This window comes from Salvelinus alpinus, chromosome 14 (assembly GCF_045679555.1).
Source record: "Salvelinus alpinus chromosome 14, SLU_Salpinus.1, whole genome shotgun sequence".
In the NCBI taxonomy this organism is placed as follows: Eukaryota; Metazoa; Chordata; class Actinopteri; order Salmoniformes; family Salmonidae; genus Salvelinus; species Salvelinus alpinus.
Genome location: NC_092099.1, coordinates 23,500,395 through 23,520,558, shown reverse-complemented (window position 1 = coordinate 23,520,558; position 20,164 = coordinate 23,500,395). Strand labels below are relative to the sequence as shown.

Genomic DNA, 20,164 nt, shown 5'->3' with positions numbered 1-20,164 from the left:
AATGCCAAAAAAGATGCAACACTGTTTCTGGGTGGTCATTACAAAAGTTACAATTTGAGTTTGTTTTCCTTAAATTTCTTCATATAGTGGTTGGCAGGATAATATTTATGAACAATTTTAAAGGAAACTTCCTTAATTTTGTTAACAAGTAGGTATGTGTGTGGCAACATCCAAACTTTTCCCCAACAGATATTATCAATAAATCCGTTCCAATAAGGCATAGATACAACATCCTGCTGAAACAAGGTTCGTATCGCTCTGTTGTTGAATGGACCAAAAGAGAAACAAATCTTTCCTACTGATGAGTCAACAGGGTCAATGGAAGGTAGGCTCTGAGGGTCAGTTCTTGACACGTTCCTGAATAATAAAGCAGCACCTGAGGGAACGGCATCTAAAACAATTGCAAAATCTTTAGGTGTTACAGGGACCTGTGATAAGTGATAAGAATTCCTTATAACTAAGTAAAAAAAACTCTGCATTTACAAGTTGGCTCACCAATAGGATATTATTTCGGAACCAATGTTCTAAAAACAAAGAAGTGTTTTTATACAATATATCCCGATTATTCCATATATAATATTTGTATGGAGAATAATTATGCTTATAAATTAAGGACCATGACAAGAAAACCTGTCGATGAAAAGCAAAAAGTTTCACTGGAACTTTGTCAATATTATAATTGCAAACCAATATGAAGTTAAGGCCACCAAAAGTAGAGAAGACATGATGAGGAATAAAATTCCACATAGAAGTGGGTCTTCTTAGGAATTGTTTTATCCAATTGATCTTAAAAGCATTATTTAAGGTAGTAAAGTCCAGAAAATTCAGCCCACCATACTCATAAGTGTTCATTACAACAGTTTTCCTAATGTAATGGGTACGGTTTCTCCACAGAAAGTTGACATGCATTTGGTCTATCTCCTTGCTTATTTTACTGTCAAGATATAAAGATAGCGCGCCAGGTCTCATTCCTTTCCCTCTTCCACGCGTCATCATTCTATGCCTGGGTGGCTCGCTTGTGGGCGTGCTGGCAGGATGTGGCAGCATCTTCGGTTGTGCGTCAAGAATTCTGCATACAGTAGCACGTTTGTATGAAGGTGTGGTTATTCACAGGCAAATTGTTATATGCTATGGAGGTACATGTGTCTTTTTTGTCAAGAACAAAACTTTTATTTTCAATCAAAAATAATTGTTCTGAAAGCAACTTTTTTCCGACACAAAGGAAGTCATAGCGGACACCTACGAAGAAGGACTGTGTGATGATGGCATCTCAGGTAAGCAGCACTGGGCGTTCTTCCGTCCAACTTTTACATAGCTAGTAGTTAGCTCCTACGATTCAGTGTCGGTTCATAACATTCTACTATATTACATACATACCGTAGAATGATAAATCATGCAATTATTATTCTCAAGCTAACCAAAAGCATTTCGCTTTCTTGCCATTTTCAGTTGAATTAATCTAACTTTCTTTCATGGCAACTCATAAGCAGGCCATGTCATATTTGTTTCATTGTCGATATATAATCATATTTCATAACAGTGTAACGGTTAGCTTTTTTACAGAAGGATGAAAGAACACAATATGTCTGTCACAAAGAGTTAGTGAGTCTTTGCAGCGTGTAGATGGTGCAGGTATCATTGCATATTTCCCATCACCTAATGAACAACCACAATACCAGTCTGCTGTTAAGCTTTCTGTGTATTGATGTATCCTGAAAATAACATCTGCTGCTTTAGATTGAACGTGAACGGTCATAACTCTGTTATTGTTTTCATATCTACAAAAAATAAGCTATTTTCTTTACTTTCAGAGAGCGAGCTGATCAAAGGGTCGAAAATGTAGATATTGCCAGATGTTCACTGTTCGAGGAACAGGCCGTGGAAGCTTTATTGCTGGCAAAAGTGTCCATAACCAGAGGTAATTAACCTGTTCTGTGTTCTTTTTCTCCATCTCTGTCTGTCTTGTTGTACATGGAACCTGTCTCACATGCATTAATTAAAAAACCCTTGATGTCAGCTGCTAATTTTCAGATTTACACCACAAACACAACCATTTTCACTGGACTATCTGTTGCTGCCAAGTCATGATTTCCCTGGGGGTTAGCCTTGCAATAACCAAGTGGTGAGACACATAGCCCTCTATATTTAAATGTTTCAGGTACACTCCAATAGGTGTCTGCGTCACATACGTATCTTCTATTGACATTATCTTCTATTGTTTGTCCTCATGTGTCTGTTTTTCAGCATAAAGTACTCTGTAGCCACTTAGTGTGGACACCAGGTGAGACCACACACACACAATAACAGTCTCTCTTCTTCACTTCAACCCTGTCCCCTTTCTCCCTAAATCCTCTAGGTTATATCAGCTGTTTTGGTGAACCCCTCCCGCATCTGAACTGGCTGACACAGAGGGCACAGCATGATCATAGGTGAGAGGTCACTTGGTCAGGTCAACAGGAAGTATTATTAAAGAGTTGCTTTACATTGAAATACAGACAGAGATGTAGTAGTCCCAGAGTTAATGATCCAAGGTCAGTTTTGCATTTCACCTCCTGATGATTATGATGACTGACCGTGTTAGAATAAAAAAAAACACCCTTAATCATGCAATCTCTCTATCCATCTGTCACTCGTCTGCAGGTATGTTTTGATGTGAGAGAGGAAACCAGTCCCGTTATCGCCACCTCACCCGCTCTTAAGATAACCTTCAGGCCAACTGGGGGCCCAAGGCTGGTTAGGAGACACCGCAAGTGTGATGAACTGAGAGAATATTAGGGTAGCACTGTAATTCATTAATCATATGCTGTCTGCCGCTGTTCTTACCTCTTTCCTTTTCTGTCTTCTACACCTCTCTCCCCACTTAGTCTTTCTTCCTCGTTTTATAATGCACATCATATGTGCATTGAAGTACAGATTGAACTTGTGTTTATAATATAATATTACAATTATGATAATTATAATGCATCTATTATGTATTTATAACACCTGGATAATGAACTTCTTTCAGAAAAGTGTTTCACATTTTCCACTGGTTGGAATTAAGTATCTCATTGAAATACTATCCTGTGTCCTCAGATTAATGCAGATGAAGGGAGTCAGATATGCATAGTTTTTTTCTGTAAATATGAATTACAAATCAATCATGTTTATAGTCTATTGCATAGTTACAATGTGTAATCATTGATGTCCCAGGAGCAGGAGTGGTAAACACTGTTGAAGTGTATAATTTTCAGGACCCTGTCTATCAAAGATAATTTGTAAAATTCCAAATAACTTCACAGATCGTCATTGTAAAGTGTTTAAACACTGTTTCCCATGCTTGTTCAATGAACCATAAACAATAAATGAACATGCACCTGTGGAACGGTGGAACCTGTGGAACACTAACAGCTTACAGACGGTAGGCAATTAAGGTCACAGTTATGAAAACTTAGGACACGAAAGAGGCCTTTCTACTGATTCTGAAAAACACCAAAAGAAAGATGCCCAGGGTCCCTGCTCATCTGCGTGAACATGCCTTAGGCATGCTGCAAGGAGGCATGAGGACTGCAGATGTGGCCAGGGCAATAAATTGCCATGTCCGTACTGTGACATGCCTAAGACAGCACTACAGGGAGACAGGACGGACAGCTGATCGTCCTCGCAGTGGCAGATCATGTGTAACAACATCTGCACAGGATCGGTACATCTGAACATCACACCTGCGGGACAGGTACAGGATGACAACAACAACTGCCCAAGTTACACTAGGAACGCACAATCCTTCCATCAGTGCTCAGACTGTCCGCAATAGGCTGAGAGGCTGGACTGAGGGCTTGTAGGCCTGTTGTAAAACAGGTCCTCAACAGACATCACCGGCAACAACGCCGCCTATGGGCACAAACCCACCATCACTGCACCAGACAGAACTGGCAAAAAGTGCTCTTCACTGACGAGTCGTGGTTTTGTCTCACCAGGGGTGATGGTCGGATTCGCGTTTATCGTCGAAGGCATGAGCGTTACTCCGAGGCCTGTACTCTAGAGCGAGATCGATTTGGAGGTGGAGGGTCCGTCATGGTTTGGGGGTGGTGTATCACAGAATCATCGGACTGAGCTTGTTGTCATTGCAGGCAGTCTCAATGCTGTGCGTTACCCTTACTGCTGGCTCATCCTGACATGACCCTACAGCATGACAACGCCACCAGCCATACTGCTCGTTCTGTGCCTGATTTCCTGCAAGACAGGAATGTCAGTGTTCTGCCATGACCAGCGAAGAGCCCGGATCTCAATCCCATTGAGCACGTCTGGGACCTGTTGGATCGGAGGGTGAGGGCTACGGCCATTCCCCCAGAAATGTCCGGGAACTTGCAGGTGCCTTGGTGGAAGAGTGGGGTAACATCTCACAGCAAGAACTGTCAAATCTGGTGCAGTCCACGAGGAGGAGATGCACTGCAGTACTTAATGCAGCGAGTGGCCACACCAGATACTGACTGTTACTTTTGATTTTGACCCGCCTTTGTTCAGGGACACATTATTCAATTTCTGTTAGTCACATGTCTGTGGAACTTGTTCAGTTTGTCTTGATACAAATATTTACACATGTTAAGTTTGCTGAAAATAAATGCAGCTGATACTGAGAGGACTTTTTTTGCTGAGTTTACATGCAGACACAGCATCATTCAAATAATGGAGTTCGATATGACTGAAAAACCATGTCTCAGAGATTCATACCTGAACCGCACCAAGGAAGAGTACATGATCAGTGAATATATTCAAATGTACAGGCTACAATGTGGGAATCTCATGCATGGTAATAACTACAGTACATGTATATAGGACTTGCATCCTTGGCACAATAAAGCTATTACATTCTACTCTATCCATAGGCTTCATTAATGTCATTCGGACTTGAAGTTGATACAACAACTATGGTAGCTGAGGTTCTTAGATTGGTATGAATATTAGTTCAGAACCTAACGTTTTAAGGTCCATACACAGATCGGCTACATACTGTAGCTAGCTACACATCCATTGGCATTCAGTTATTTTTATCCTCCACTACACAATAAGCAAGCAAATAGTTAGCTAGCTATGTTACTTCAGCTGCATTGCATGGCAAATATAAGCACGGCAAGCTTACACAATTGTACATTCAATTTGCAGCAAATGCTTTAGCTAGTTTGATTCTTTACATCCACTGTTTCACAAGATTACAGCCTGGTTTGCTGGTTTTCTCAGGAGTCCCGAAAACATTAAACAACACAAATTACCAATTAATTCTCCTGTCATAACACTACCTAGCTAGCTAGTCATAACTTGCTAAATAGCGATTTTCAAAAATGTACTTTATAACAAAAAAATATGCACAAACGTTTGTCTCTACATTAACTAACATATTCCTCTCAATTGTACATGTTTTTGCTTGACTTGTTACTTACATTTGGTTCCACCGTAATGTTTTGTCAGCCATATGTTGAAGAACGCCACCAGGTACGAGTCAAAATTCGTCATTGGAACCACTCGATATGATTGGTCATATAGAAACCGTGGGACCCAAATGCATAATGAGTGCTCTAACTCCCCCTTGTCGTGGTCTGGAACAATGAAACCGTGACGCTGGATACCTCTAAGTCCCGCGGTGCAAGCTTGCAACTTTTAAAGTTGGAACCACTTCAAAATTAAGGAAATATTTGACTATGTACAGACTCAGTGAGCATAGCCTTGCTATTGAGAAAGGCCACCGAAAGCAGACCTGGCTCTCAAAATGAGGTGGAATCTGAGCTGCACTTCCTAACCTCCTGCCAAATGTATGACCATATTAGAGACACATATTTCCATCAGATTACACAGACCCACAAAGAATTCAAAAACAAATCCAATTTTGATAAACTCCCATATCTATTGGGTGAAATACTAGTGTGCAATCACAGCATCAATATTTGTGACCTGTTGCCACAAGAAAAGGGCAACCAGTGAAGAACAAACACCATTGTAAATACAACCTGTATTTATGTTTATTTATTTTCCCTTTCGTACTTTTAACTATTTGCACATCATTACAACACCGTATGTATACATAATATTTGGAACTTTTTGAAGTGTAATGTTTACTGTACATTTTTTATTGTTTATTTCACTTTTGTTTATTATCTATTTCACTTGCTTTGGCAATGTAAACATACGTTTCCCATGCCAATAAAGCCCTCGAACTGAATTAGAGAGAGAGAGAGACTGAGTGACAGAATGTTAGGTGAGAATCTGAAGTTAGTAACAGGAAATGAGATATAAGCATCGAGAGAGGGTGACAAAGTTAAAAGGAAGTGTTTATGTCTGATGCTAGTCAAATATAGATCTAACAACAGATAATACACAACATATGTCCTCTGTCAATCTATCTGTTCACAGGCTCAATGGAACCAGCAATCATCCACACAGGTATGATTTCTACAGTGCCTTCAGAAAGTATCGATACCCCTCGACTTATTACACATTTTGTCGTCTTACAGGCTGAATTCAAAATTGATTACATTGATTTGTTTTCTCACCCATCTACACACAATACCCCATAATGACAAAGTAAACATGCTTGAAAATATGGAGAGTGGTACTCAGTAATGTGTTGTATTGAATTTGCCCCAAACATAACACTTTATATTCAGGACAGTGAATGCTTTGTCACATTTTTTGCATTATTACCTTAGTGCCCTGTATTCTGTACAGGCTTCCTTTTTTTCACTCTGTCAATTTGGTTACTATTGTTAAGTAACTACAATGTTGATCCATGCTCAGTTTTTTCCTATCACAGCCATTAAATTCTAACTATTTTAAAGTCCCCGTTGGTCTCATGGTGAAATCCCTGCGGTGTAATTAATAACTTTACCATGCTCAAAGGGATATTCAATGTATTTTTTTTTTACCCATCTACCAATAGCTGCACTTCTTTAAGAGGCACTGGAAAACCTCCTTGGTCTTTGTGGTTGAATTGGTTTGAAATTCACTGTTTGACTGAGGGACCTTACAGATAATTGTACGTGTAACGAGTGCGCTGAGAGTCGGGAAGCAAGTTCAGGGAGTGTGTTTTAATAAATAAATGTAGCATAATACAAAACACGAACAACGCACAGACAAGATACAGATACAATGACAACTGGGGAAGGAACCAAATGGAGTGACAATTATAGGGCAGGTAATCAAGGAGGTGATGGCATCCAGGTGTGTGTCATATTGCTCAATTACACGTAACAATGGTGACAGGTGTGCGCCATGACAAGCAGACAGGTGACCTAGAGACCGGAGAGGGAGCACACGTGACAGTATGTGTGGGGTACAGAGATGAGGTAGTTATTCAAAAATCATGTTAAACACTTATTGCACACAGAGTGAGTCCATGCAATGTATTATGTGACTTGTTAAGCAAATGTTTACTCCTGAACATATTTAGGCTTGCTATAACAAAGGGTTTGAATACTTATTGACTCAAGACATTTCAGCTTTTCATTTTTTATTAATTTGACATTATGGAGTATTTTGTGCAGACCAGTGACAAAATAATCCTGCCATCAATAGTTTATGAGCTATGATACTTTTGATGCTGATATTTCTGTGTGATCTTACAAATCTATGAAACGTGAGAATAGTTTTTTTTGTGTTGTTGTTTGTCCATAAAAATACAGAGTTCCCCATGTGGAAGTTATCTACATGCAGTGTGATAATGTACTGGATGCATTGTTTACTGTACATCTGCTACCTTTATTCCTCGATATTATTAAATTAATGATAATTCCAAAGAAACCTATCCTGGGTGTTTTCACCAGATCTTAATAAGTGGAGAAATTTATTTGAACTCTACTTGGTTTCGTTTGTTGCGTCATGTCAGATAAAAATGTGATGTGAGAACTCAGACGAGCATGAGCACGCACGCACACACACACACACCCCTTTTGCTCATCCACCTCCCTACTCTCTCCCCTCCCTCCAACTCCATCCTCCTTCTCTCCTCTCTCTCAAATCCTCCTCCTCCCTTCCTCTCTCTCCTCTTCCAGACAGTGTTGGCTATACCCCGATTTTGTTGTCACACAAGTCAAACCCTGGCTCTACCTGACCCTGTCACTCCTGGGTTTCCTAGGCAATGGCCTGACCCTGCATAAACTCTGTGGAGGTCGGTGTGGACCCCCACCGTCATCCTGACCCTCAACATGGTGACCTCTGACCTCTTGCTGTGCACCAGCTTCCTGTTCGGAGTGGTATACTACCGGAGGGGTCACATCTGGTCTGGAGAGCACAAGGTGTGTCAGGCCGCCATGCTAACCATGATAGCAGTCTTCTACGTCAACCTCTACTGTAACATAATGCTGCTTCTCTGGACCAGTGTGACGCGCTATGCCACCGTGGTACGGATGCCTACAACAACAAGTCTTCAAACTTAAATGGATTGATTTTTAATGAGATTATTTTAATTAACCTCTTGTTTTAAAATACATTTTTAAATTAATAAATTACTCAACCACTCAATTTTGCTCTCAAATTTTTCCCTGGTTGTAGGTGTGGCCTCGCCCCGCCCTCCTTACTCCCCTCACCAGGCCCAAGGGATGCTGGGTACTCTGCCTCGTCACCTGGGTAACTGTGGCAACGGTGGTGAGTGCCAGTGTGGTACTTCAGATCGAAAGAAGAGGAGGAGGAGACAGCTGCTTTGACATGTTGGAGAATCACCACAGAGAAGAGTTCAACAACCAACACTGCCTGGGGGTGGCCCTGTTTTTCATGATTCTCACCTTTATTCTGGTTGGCTATGTAGTGTTGCATCTGCAGAAGGTCAGGGGGGTCAGGAACAAACACACCAGTGAAGGAGGGGTGACGGAGGGGTTGAGTTGCGGGGTGGAAGAGGGGTGTGTGGTGTGTTTAGGGGAGAGGGAGGGCAGGGGGAGAACAGATGGGGTGTAGACTTGGGGGTGCGTTCAGGGGCAGGAGAGAGGCAGGGGGTGAAGGGTGGTAGCCTGAGGGTATGAAGGAAGATCCTGGCAGCGGTTGTGGTGTTTGTGGTGTGTTTCCTTCCCTACCATGTCCAGCGTGCAGTGACCCTGCTCTCACCACACGGGGGCGACTGTGAGAAGGGGAAAACACGATGGAGGGTGACAAACGCAACCATAACCATAGCAGCGCTGAGCTGCGTTGTACATCCCTTACTACATCTGGCCCTGCGCCACCTACCCTGCTGCAGAAGACTACAATAAGAGATGCATGCACACACACACACACACACACACACACACACACACACACACACACACACACACACACACACACACACACACACACACACACACACACACACACACACACACACACACACACACACACACACACACACACACACACACACACCGCTGTGGGCAACTGTAAGAGGCTGTGGACCACAAATTCTCCCTCTGCATTCAGTACTGCTTCTCACCGATATAGCACACAAACAGCTGATAATAGCGGTCACATTGCACAAATATAACACTGATCTACCAATAAATATGTTTTCAACACAACAATACGCTTTATTTTCTCTTCAGCTACATGAGTGTTTCTCAGCAGAAGTCAGTGGGTGAGGATTCAGCTTGTAAGGTGGTCAACCAATGAATGCATGCATGCAAACAGACACACACACACACACACACACACACACACACACACACACACACACACACACACACACACACACACACACACACACACACACACACACACACACACACACACACACACACACACACACACACACACACACACAAAGACCTGCACATTGACACACACGGCCTGTTACATCATAGAATGAGAATACAATAAGTAGACACTGAACCAAAGTAGCAGTAGCAATACTTCTGGATTTTGGCAATTTGTCCCTTTATCTACTTCCCAGAGTCAGACGAACTTGTGGATATGTTTTATGTCTCTGTGTCCAGTATGAAGGAAGGTAGAGGTAGTTTCACGAGCCAATGATAACTAGTGTTAGCGCAATGACTGGAAGTATATGGGTATCTGCTAGCATGCTAGTAGATACCCATAGACTTCTAATACTTGCGCTAACACTAGTATTGTCATTGGCCTTGTTTCAGGGTGGAGCTCATTAGAATAAAACTCCACACGCTTTGCAATTGTTCATTTTTACAGACACTCTTATCACACCATGGTGCCATCAGACTTTTGATACCAATGTAGTGAAAGGGGGCCAAAAGATTGTGAACCACTATAAAGAAATGGTATAGAAAAGTATTTTGCATTTTGAAAATATAAATTACGGCTTTCGAAATGATCTTGTTACAAAATACATTAGAAGTAATTAAAACATGTATTTCTAATAGATGCAACAGAAATACTGTCCATCTGGTCATAGCTCAATAACTCAACTTAGTGACCCAACTGCTGGGTCAAAAATAACACAAAATGTGTTCTGTCCACTATTTACCCAGCACTGGGTTGCTTTTTAACCCAGCATTTTTTTTTGTGTAGTGGGTGCACATTGGTGGTGGATGAGGTGATTTTCCTCCCCTTACAGAGCTTTGAGCATCTGGAAATGCACTATATAAATGCAATCATTTATTATTATCAACACAGGATGCGTGTGAGAGAGAGAAAGAGTCCCTGAGTGAGGTAGAGAGGTCGTAACAGGAAGAGAGATACACAGCCAGAGAGGTAGACAAAGTTAAAAGGAAGTGTTCTTGTCTGATGCTAGTGAAAGATGAATATAACAACAGATGATATACAACAAATGTCTTCCGTCAACCCATCTGTTCACGGGCTCAACGGAACCAGCAACAACCCACAAAGGTAACATTTCTATATTCAACACATCTAAAATTGGTACCAGGCATAGGAGGTGTCAAGTTTGGGGAACTTCATTTTCACCATACACCTTTATAATAAAGCTTTCCATGCATCATCACATTTTCAGACTTATGCAAGATAGCCTACTATTTGTAATGTGATGAGTAAATTGGATAGTCATAATTTAGGCTAATAATATAACTCAAACACTGTTCGCAAAAAAATTAAATTCAATACACAGCTGAGCACGTGTAGAGAAGATTAGGCCTAGGCTAGTATAGTCTGTACCAGATATGTTTCTTCTTTCTTTGCACAGGAAAAATGTGGCATTTTAAAAACACATTTCATGCAATTCTACTACACTTTATATGACTGGAGACATTAGCAGACATTTTTTTTAAAATATATGACAAATGACTCTGCTGACAATTACAAACATATCAATAAAACAAAACATTGTTATAGGCCTACGAGAAGGGGAGACACAAATAGAATATGACATCCATCTAAACTAGAGAAGGAAATTATTGGACAAAAACTTACTTAAGTGGCACTAACCAATCAATGATAAAGAGTGAATATGCGCAGTGCGCACTCAACTGGGATATTGCCGATGCTCTCCGCTGGTGCAATTGTCTTTTCTTTACAGCAATAACCATTTGCTTTTCAAACTATGTTTTCCCGTGATTGTATTTTGAAATATCGTGATATTCCTGGCTGGGCCTCTACTTTTCACAAACAGTCGCAACTTAACAATCATGTATTTGGTATTTGCTGCGCGTATTTGGTATTTGCTGAGCGCTGCCTTTCCTTCCGACTGTAACCAATTTTTTTTATTTTTAAAGAAGCTAATGATTCTCTGTGGCCAAATCATGCTTTTGTAGCCTATTTTAATAATTGTAATTATTTCTGTATAGACAGGAGTAGGCTAATTAGGTTATATAATTTTGGCAATTCAATTTACTTAAGGAAAGTTTAGCTTGCCCTGCCTATGGTACCAGGGCGTCATGCACCTGAAACAGCCTTTCCTGCAACCTAGAGCCATAATCATTATGCCTAATTAATTCTATGTAAATAAATATGTACATTTTTCTGCATATGTTATCTAAGTATACCTTTTAACCTGTTCATTTGTCATTTGAATTTAGGATGCACATTGATTCTTTAGGAACTGTTATGCCTTGGGAGTTTAGTACAACTGGTATATAGTATCATAACCCAGTAATTAAAGCAATTTTTGTATTTTCTAAAGTCTATCAACCTTGCCAGCAGGCATGCCAGCAAAGATACTGTAGTTGAGGTTGGGAACCTGTTCAACAGCAGTAACAATCATCTGACATCAGAGCGCGATGTATGTTTGCTGTTGAACGCTGAAACCTGAACTAAAGACCTCGGTTTAAAAGCTGACAGTGTTTTTATATACTTTTATTTTGAATCCTGCGGCTCTGTTGGGCTAAATTGCTGTGAGAGCTGCTATCTGTCCCGGGATCCTGACAGATTCCATATAGGGCCGGGAGAGACGCGAAAGCCCAGCTAGTCTAGCTGGCTCGGCGGCCGCAAATGGAGGCCACTATTGAACGTTTCCAACGTTGCGGGAGCTGCGTTTACTTTGCTTTGATCCGGGACAATGTGGACCTCGTTGACTTTCAATGTAGCAACTGCTTGCTTGTGGAGGACTACAGGAGCGAAGTAGCTACTCTTAGCAAGCAAGTGGCAAACCTACATAAACTACTGGGGAACCCACGCCCACCTACTTTTTCTTTTACTTCCACCCCAGTAGCCGGATTCCGCTCTGGTCTGGTGGAAGTTTCACCGCCGTGTCGGCTCTCCACAGCCGACTGGCCGGTGCTAGGCAGGGTTCCTGAAGCGGTCTCCCCCTTCCCTGGAGAACGGAGCTGATCTCGACTCAACCAACCAGCCATGGAGGTACGTCACTCGCCGTGGAAGTCGAAGAAGGAGTCCTCTGGCAACGGGGTCTCCATGGAGATGTTGAGCCCGGAACTGACACAGACCAGAAACAGCTTTGCTGCCCTGGATCCAGAGGTTCTGGCGTCTTCGTCTGTGGTGGCTTCCCAATCAAGATCGGATCCGGAGGTACCTGTGTCTTCGTCCTCGGCTCTGTCTCCCTCTCCGGTGGCTTCTTCCTTGGGTTCAGATCCTCGGAGCTCCCAGCCTCACAGTCTGGTGAGGCTGCCTGAGAGACCGGCCCATTCAACATCACCAGCTGTCATCATAGGCAGCTCTATGGTGAGAAACATCTCGGTCCCCAAGGAAAAAACCCTGTGCTACCTAAGAGCAAGAGTACAGGACATAACAAGGCTGCTTCCGAATGTTCTACCACAGATGCCGGGACCTGACACTGTCGTAGTCCATGTGGGGTCAAACGACATCAGGAGGGCTAGCTCGGAACATTTAAAAATAGATTTTAAATAACTGATTTTAGCATTAAAAGTCTCCAAAAAACTGCCCATAATTTCATGTCCAGTACCCTCGTTAGGCCTGTGTGAAAGATTCAGCAGACTACTGGCATTACACATCTGGCTAAAAGACTATTGTAGCTCTGCTGGAGTTACTTTTGTTGATAACTTTGACACCTTCTGGAAACAGAAGATACTCTACAGTGTCATGACGTCGCCTGCTTGGGTAGTGCAAACCCCATCCCCCTCTCCCTGCCTCTCCCTTTCCTACCACAACCCATGCGGTGATCACAGAGAGATGTCGTAAATTCCTGAGAATCTCCTCATGGCCCAACAGTATTAGACAGAGGGTAAACTTTCAGGACAAAGGAATTCTCTTCCACCTCACAGAACTTGAGGTACGAACATATTTCATATTCCTGCAAAAGTATGAAAGATCGGTGGAGAGTCCAGCTATGAACCGGTCCATTTGTCACCACGTGGGAAACTCATGTGAGACTGTGGGACCACATTACCATACCGCTGTTTATATAATAACCTCAGATATTTGTATAATTGTGTAATATGTTGAACTGTTTAATGAAGGAAAATACAAATCCCTGTTGTATTTGAACTAAATCCAAGGACCGCCCTGAGCCAGTTGGGTCAGAGACCATGGGACAGCCCCTCTCTGCTATCTGAATAAAAGCCAACTCTAAGAAATTACCATTAAACCATGTTTTTCTCCATTAGGAGGAGAACGAAGGTTGAGTACCATTGCTGAATCTTTAACCATACCACGTGGTTAAACTCTTAAGACGAATAAGAACAAGTCGTTGATATATACTACTAGTCTGCAGCTAGGAATTCGGTATCATTGAACGCGAAGAAAGACAACCGCCGAAACATCCATTCTATAACGAATGTCACTCTGAACAATCCACAATAACCGAGACAGAACTTCACTCCAACAGAAACTAACTTCGCTCCAACGATCAGGACGACACACACCGAGCGTAACTATATATATATATTGATTGCAATTGTTCCCGAATGAGTGAGCGTTCATGTGTAAGGATTAGCATGTCAATTGTTATAATTATGGACTCTGTAGTGAATTCTTAGTCGAACCGCCATTTTCCCTTTGTCTAACAAGCTATGCCGGTTCAGCCCACTAGGGCATATTTCTCCTATCATTTCATGTAACTATTTTAAGTTTGTTTGTTTGTTTATGCATTTCTGTGAATTAATTAGTTAGTAATAAATAAATGATTTAAGACAATTGATGTATGGATGACTCATAGTGAAGACTGGGTTCGTGCAGATAATCAACAATTTACGACGTTTGGAATGAGACTAGCGTGAGGTAAAGTAAATAAATCATTAATTAGAGGACTATTGATCAGATATGAAAATATCTGAAAGGTTATATTGGGAAATTATAACTTTGTAATCTAATAACTTTCCCTGGTGCCCTCGAATTCATAGTTAATTAGTTACGTTATTACTCAAGTGATCGCGTAATCCCTAATTACAGGAATATTTGATAAAAACTATAAGTCTTCAATTTAACGATAGCAAAGACACGACAACAGGAATGACGGAGTCCATCCAAATCATCTTGGCTCCTGGACTCTGTCCACACATTTCAAGGCTGCGTTGAAACAATGACTGGTAAATGATCCAAGACCAGCTCAGTTAATCCCTACCATTGTGACAATGAGTCGTCATAATGCCGCATCAAATGTATATGATCTTAGGGGCATTGGCAAACACAATGTAAGTCATTTAATTTATGTACCCCTAATTGCACCGAATACATCTGTTTATCCTCCAGCTATTATAAGCAGTAATTATGAGCCTATAAACCAGAGTTACACTGTTAGAACTGAGGCGGTGTGCAATAGTAGGAAGACCACTTCATGCAGCTCACCCTGCACTATCAGCTCCAATGTAAATAACAGAAGTAAGTCTACCTCTGATAAGCTTCCCAGTAAAGCATTAAAAACAATCAAGCAACCCAGAAAAGTTCAAAAAAATAGCCCATATTAACATAAGACACAAGGTCCATGAAGTCAACTTGCTTGTAACAGATTCATATTCTGACTATCTCTGAAACTCACTTAGACAATACCTTTGATGATACAGTGGTAGCAATACATGGTTATAACATCTACCCGAAAAGACAGATATGCCAACGGAGGCGGTGTTGCGGTCTATATTCAGAACAACATTCCTGTAAAGCTTAGAGACGATCTTGTGTTAAATACTGTTGAAGTAATATGGCTACAGGTTCATCTGCCTCACCTAAAGCCCATTATTGTGGGAAGCTGCTATAGACCACCAAGTGCTAACAGTCAGTATCTGGATAATGTGTGTGAAATGCTTGATAATGTATGTGATATATCAAAACTGTCTGTACTGTCAAAGGTACTGGAGTCCTTAGTTAGTAGGCAGCTAAAGACCTACTTCCAAGAAAACAACATCTTAAATGGAATGCAATCAGGTTTTAGGTCTGGCCACAGCACTGTTTCAGCAACATTGAAGGTTTTAAATGACATACACTGTGCTCTTGATAAGAAGTTACATTGTGTGTCTGTTTTTATTGATTTGTCGAAGGCTTTTGACACTGTGGACCATGCTGTGTTAGTGCAAAGGTTAAAATGTTGTGGAATTACTGGTCATGCTCTAGATTGGTTTATAAATTACCTATCAAATCGTACACAATGTGTAATGGCGGATGGGTGTAAATCTGAGTCCATAGAGGTGTGCTCAGGTGTTCCGCAAGGTTCTATTTTGGGCCCACTGTTGTTCATTTTGTATATCAACAACATTGGGGATCTTATTGAAACAGCGGATGTTCATTTTTATGCAGATGATACTGTTCTTTATTCAAGTGTTAGTAATTTATCTTTAGCTTTTGAAAATGCCCAAAGAGCATTTAACATCATACAACAGAATCTGTATGATTTAAAGCTGATTCTAAATTCGGGTAAAACAAAATGCATGGTATTTTCAAATTCCAGGCATGTTAAAAATCATGTCATTGCTACATTGGCTGGAAAACTATAGAGCAAGTTAATAACCTTTTCTCAATAGGGGGTGCTGTTTACACTTTGTAGAATTTTCGTTCCAAAATTAAACTGCCTCGTACTCAATTCTTGCTCGTACAATATGCATATTATTATTACTATTGGATAGAAAACACTCTCTAGTTTCTAAAACCGTTTGAATTATTTCTCTGAGTGAAACAGAACTCATTCTGCAGCACACTTCCTGTCAAGAAGTGAGATTTCTGAAATCGAGGTCTCTGTTCCAGGGTCGGTTTATAAATTCCCTTGTAAGCTATGGGGCTACATGCACTGCATACGCCTTCCCCTAGATGTCAGTAAGCGGTGAGATTTTGAATGGAGTGCATAGCACCATCTGGGGGAGTATAAAGGCTCTTGGAACGGAAGGACCGACCTTTTCGACGTGGCGCCTGACGCAGGAGGTACACCAGAATGGCGTCCTGAAAAGCTTTCGGTTTAGCAGTTCTATATCTCCGGCTCTGATTTAATTTGTTTTTTGTCTTAAAAACTTCATAAGGTAGTTAATTTAAACCGACTTATAGCAGTTTATATCAGTTTATTGCGATTTTCTGGCGTTTCTTTGTCAGGCGTTATCGCGAGTTGGGCACCTCTCCGGTACATCGGCGTTAGCAGCTAATTTCTACAGGAGTAGAGGACATCTTTCAACCAAAAGACGATTGTTCTGGACAAAGGACCACTTGCCCAAGATTCTGATGGAAGATCATCCAAAAGTAAGAGCTATTTATGATGTTAATTCGTACTTCTGTGGAACAATGTAAAATTATTAGTCCGCCATTAATTTCGGCATGGTCTCGCTGTAACGCAAGTATGTCGAGTAACGTTAATTTTAAAAATCTAACACAGCGGTTGCATTAAGAACTACTGTATCTTTCATTTGCTGTCCAACCTGTATTTTTTTGTCAAGTTTATGACTAGTTATCGATTAGATTAGGTGCCTCTCCAAGATGGCGCCGGCCAGATTGCCTGAAATGTTGCTACTAATCACATTGTATAACCACGATTTGTGCCACTAAATATGCACATTTTCGAACAAATCCTATATGCATTGTGTAATATGATGTTACGGGACTGTCATCTGATGAAGTATATGAAGGTTAGTCAAAAATTATATATCTTTTGCTGGTTTGTTAGGATCGCTAACCTTTGCTGCTGGTAAACGGCTTGTGTTTCTGGCTATTGTGGTAAGCTAATATAATGCTATATTGTGTTTTCGCTGTAAAACACTTAAAAAATCTGAAATATTGGCTGGATTCACAAGATGTTGGTCTTTCATTTGCTGTACGCTGTGTATTTTTCAGAAAAGTTTTATGATGAGTATTTAGGTATTTGACGTTGGTCTCTGTAATTATTCTGGCTGCTTCGGCACTATTTCAGATTGCAGCTGCAATGTAGAACTGTGATTTATACCTGAAATATGCACATTTTTCTAACAAAACATATGCTATACAATAAATATGCTATCAGACTGTCATCTGATGAAGTTGTTTCTTGGTTAGTGGCTATTTATATCTTTATTTGGTCGAAATTGTGATAGCTACCTATGCAGGGAAAAAATGGTGGAAAAAAAAGTTGTGTCTTTTGCTATCGTGGTTAGCTAATAGATTTACATATTGTGTCTTCCCTGTAAAACATTTTAAAAATCAGAAATGATGGCTGGATTCACAAGATGTGTATCTTTCATCTGGTGTCTTGGACTTGTGATTTAATGATATTTAGATGCTAGTATTTACTTGTGACGCTATGCTAGGCTATGCTAGTCAGCTTTTTTACTGATGGGGGTGCTCCCGGATCCGGGATTGGGACCAATTAGAAGTTAAAGTGTACAAATATTTGGGTGTGTGGGTTGATGATAAGCTGAGCTTCACTGTGCATGTAGAGAACTTGATAAGGAAGCTCAAGCTGAAAATAGGATTTTATTACCGGCATAAGGCTTGTTTTTTTTTTTGAGGCCAGGAAGGAACTGGTACGATGTACATTACTGTCGGTTTTAGATTTTAGTGATGTTATATATATGCAGGCCTCAGCCACTACCCTGAGAGCACTTGATTCCATGTATCATGCAGCCCTCAGGTTCATTACAAATCAGAAACGTCTAACACATCATTGTGATCTCTACAGCGCTGTTGGCTGGTCGTCATTGACCTTGCGTAGGCTTAAACACTGGTATACACTGATTTATAAGGCCATATTGGGTAAAATGCCATTTTATCTCTGTTCTTTTTTAGTCAGGTCAGTAAATAAATATCAATTACGGTCCCATTCTGATTTGCTTCTAACAGTACCAAAAATTAGAACAGGTCATGGTAGAAATAGTTTTAGTTACTTAGCACCGTGGTCCTGGAATTCTCCTGAACATTAAAAAAATGTGATGATCTAGTTTCGTTGGTGGAGTTTAAACACCTGATTGATGTATATATCATAGAAGAGTGTAATTGTTTTTAGGCCAGCTGTTTTTAGTCAAGATGTTTGTGTTTTTAATGTAATATGTAATTTATGTTGTACTGTATGTGTGTTTATAGTTTTGTTTAATGTTGTGTTAGTGTATGTAAGTCTGAAACGTTGTTCCCCCTGCTGCTATTGGACCAGGTCTCTCTTGGAAAAGAGATATTATCTCAATGAGAAAAAACCTAGAGAAAGGTAAAATAAAAAAGAGAAGAATATTTTCTGGGTGATTTAAATATTGACTGGCTATCATCAAGCTGCCCACTCAGGAAAAAACTTCCAACTGTAACCAGTGCCTGCAACCTGGATCAGGTTGTCAGTCAACCTACCAGGGTAGTTACAAACAGCACAGGAATGAAATCATCAACATGTATTGATCACATTTTTACTAACACTGCAGATATTTGCTTTAAAGCAGTATCCAAATCCATAGGATGTAGTGATCACAATATAATAGCCATATCTAGGAAAACCAAAGTTCCAAAGGCTGGGCCTAATATAGTGTATAAGAGGTCATACAAGAAGTTTTGTAGTGATTCATATGTTGATGATGTAAAGAATATTTGCTGGTCTGTAGTGTGTAATGAGAAGCAACCAGACGCTGCACTTGACGCATTTATGAAACTACTTATTCCAGTTACTAATAAGCACGAACCCATTAAGAAAATGACTGTAAAAACTGTTAAATCCCCTTGGATTGATGAGGAATTAAAAAATTGTATGGTTGAGAGGGATGAGGAAAAAGGTATGGCAATTAAGTCTGGCAGCCCAACTGATTGGCAAACGTACTGCAAATTAAGAAATCATGTGACTAAACTAAATAAAAATAAACTACACTATGAAACAAATAAATTATATAAAGAATGATAGTAAAAAGCTTTGGGGCACCTTAAATAACATTTTGAGAAAAAAAGTCATCTCGGCTCCTTCATTCATTGGATCAGATGGCTCATTCATCACAAAGTCCACTGATATTTCAAACTACTTTAATGACTTTTTCATTGGCCAGATATGCAAACTTAGGGATGACATGCCAGCAACAAACGCTGACACTACACATCCAAGTATATCGGACCAAATTATGAAAGACAAGAAATGTATTTTTGAATTCCATAAAGTCAATGTGGAAGAGGTGAAAAAAGTATTGTTTTCTATCAACAATGACAAGCCACCGGGGTCTGACAACTTAGATGGAAAATGACTGAGGATGATAGCAGTCGATATTGCCACTCCTATTTGTCACATCTTCAATCTAAGTCTACAGGAAAATGTCTGATGTCAGGCCTGGAGGGAAGCTAAAGTCATTCCGCTACCCACGAATAGTAAAGCCCCCTTTACTGGCTCAAATAGCCGACCAATCAGCCTGTCACCAGATACAATGCTATTTTACAGTAAACAAATTGACAACAGAATTTCAGCATGCTTATAGGGAAGGACACTCAACAA

General features: G+C 40.5%; 2 protein-coding genes and 1 long non-coding RNA gene across 20 annotated transcripts in view; 2 read left to right on the top strand and 1 right to left on the bottom strand.

Annotated features, from left to right (window-relative positions):
• Positions 1–20,164, bottom strand: part of caska (calcium/calmodulin-dependent serine protein kinase a) — a 228,309-nt gene that overhangs the window by 74,908 nt on the left and 133,237 nt on the right. The window lies entirely within an intron of this gene.
• On the top strand, positions 138–4,616 carry LOC139538618 (uncharacterized). 2 transcript variants are annotated; one of them, XR_011667765.1, is made up of 4 exons: positions 138–1,274; positions 1,812–1,918; positions 2,357–2,429; positions 2,641–4,616. It is a non-coding gene; the product is annotated as an uncharacterized lncRNA (long non-coding RNA). The 2 variants fall into 2 exon arrangements; XR_011667764.1 differs by having other exon boundaries at positions 138–1,918.
• On the top strand, positions 7,224–9,430 carry gpr82 (G protein-coupled receptor 82). Its single transcript, XM_071342097.1, is given in 5 exon segments — positions 7,224–7,257; positions 7,892–8,124; positions 8,127–8,369; positions 8,521–8,864; positions 8,909–9,430. Coding segments are annotated over 5 exon segments (1,155 nt in total). The 3' UTR covers positions 9,210–9,430.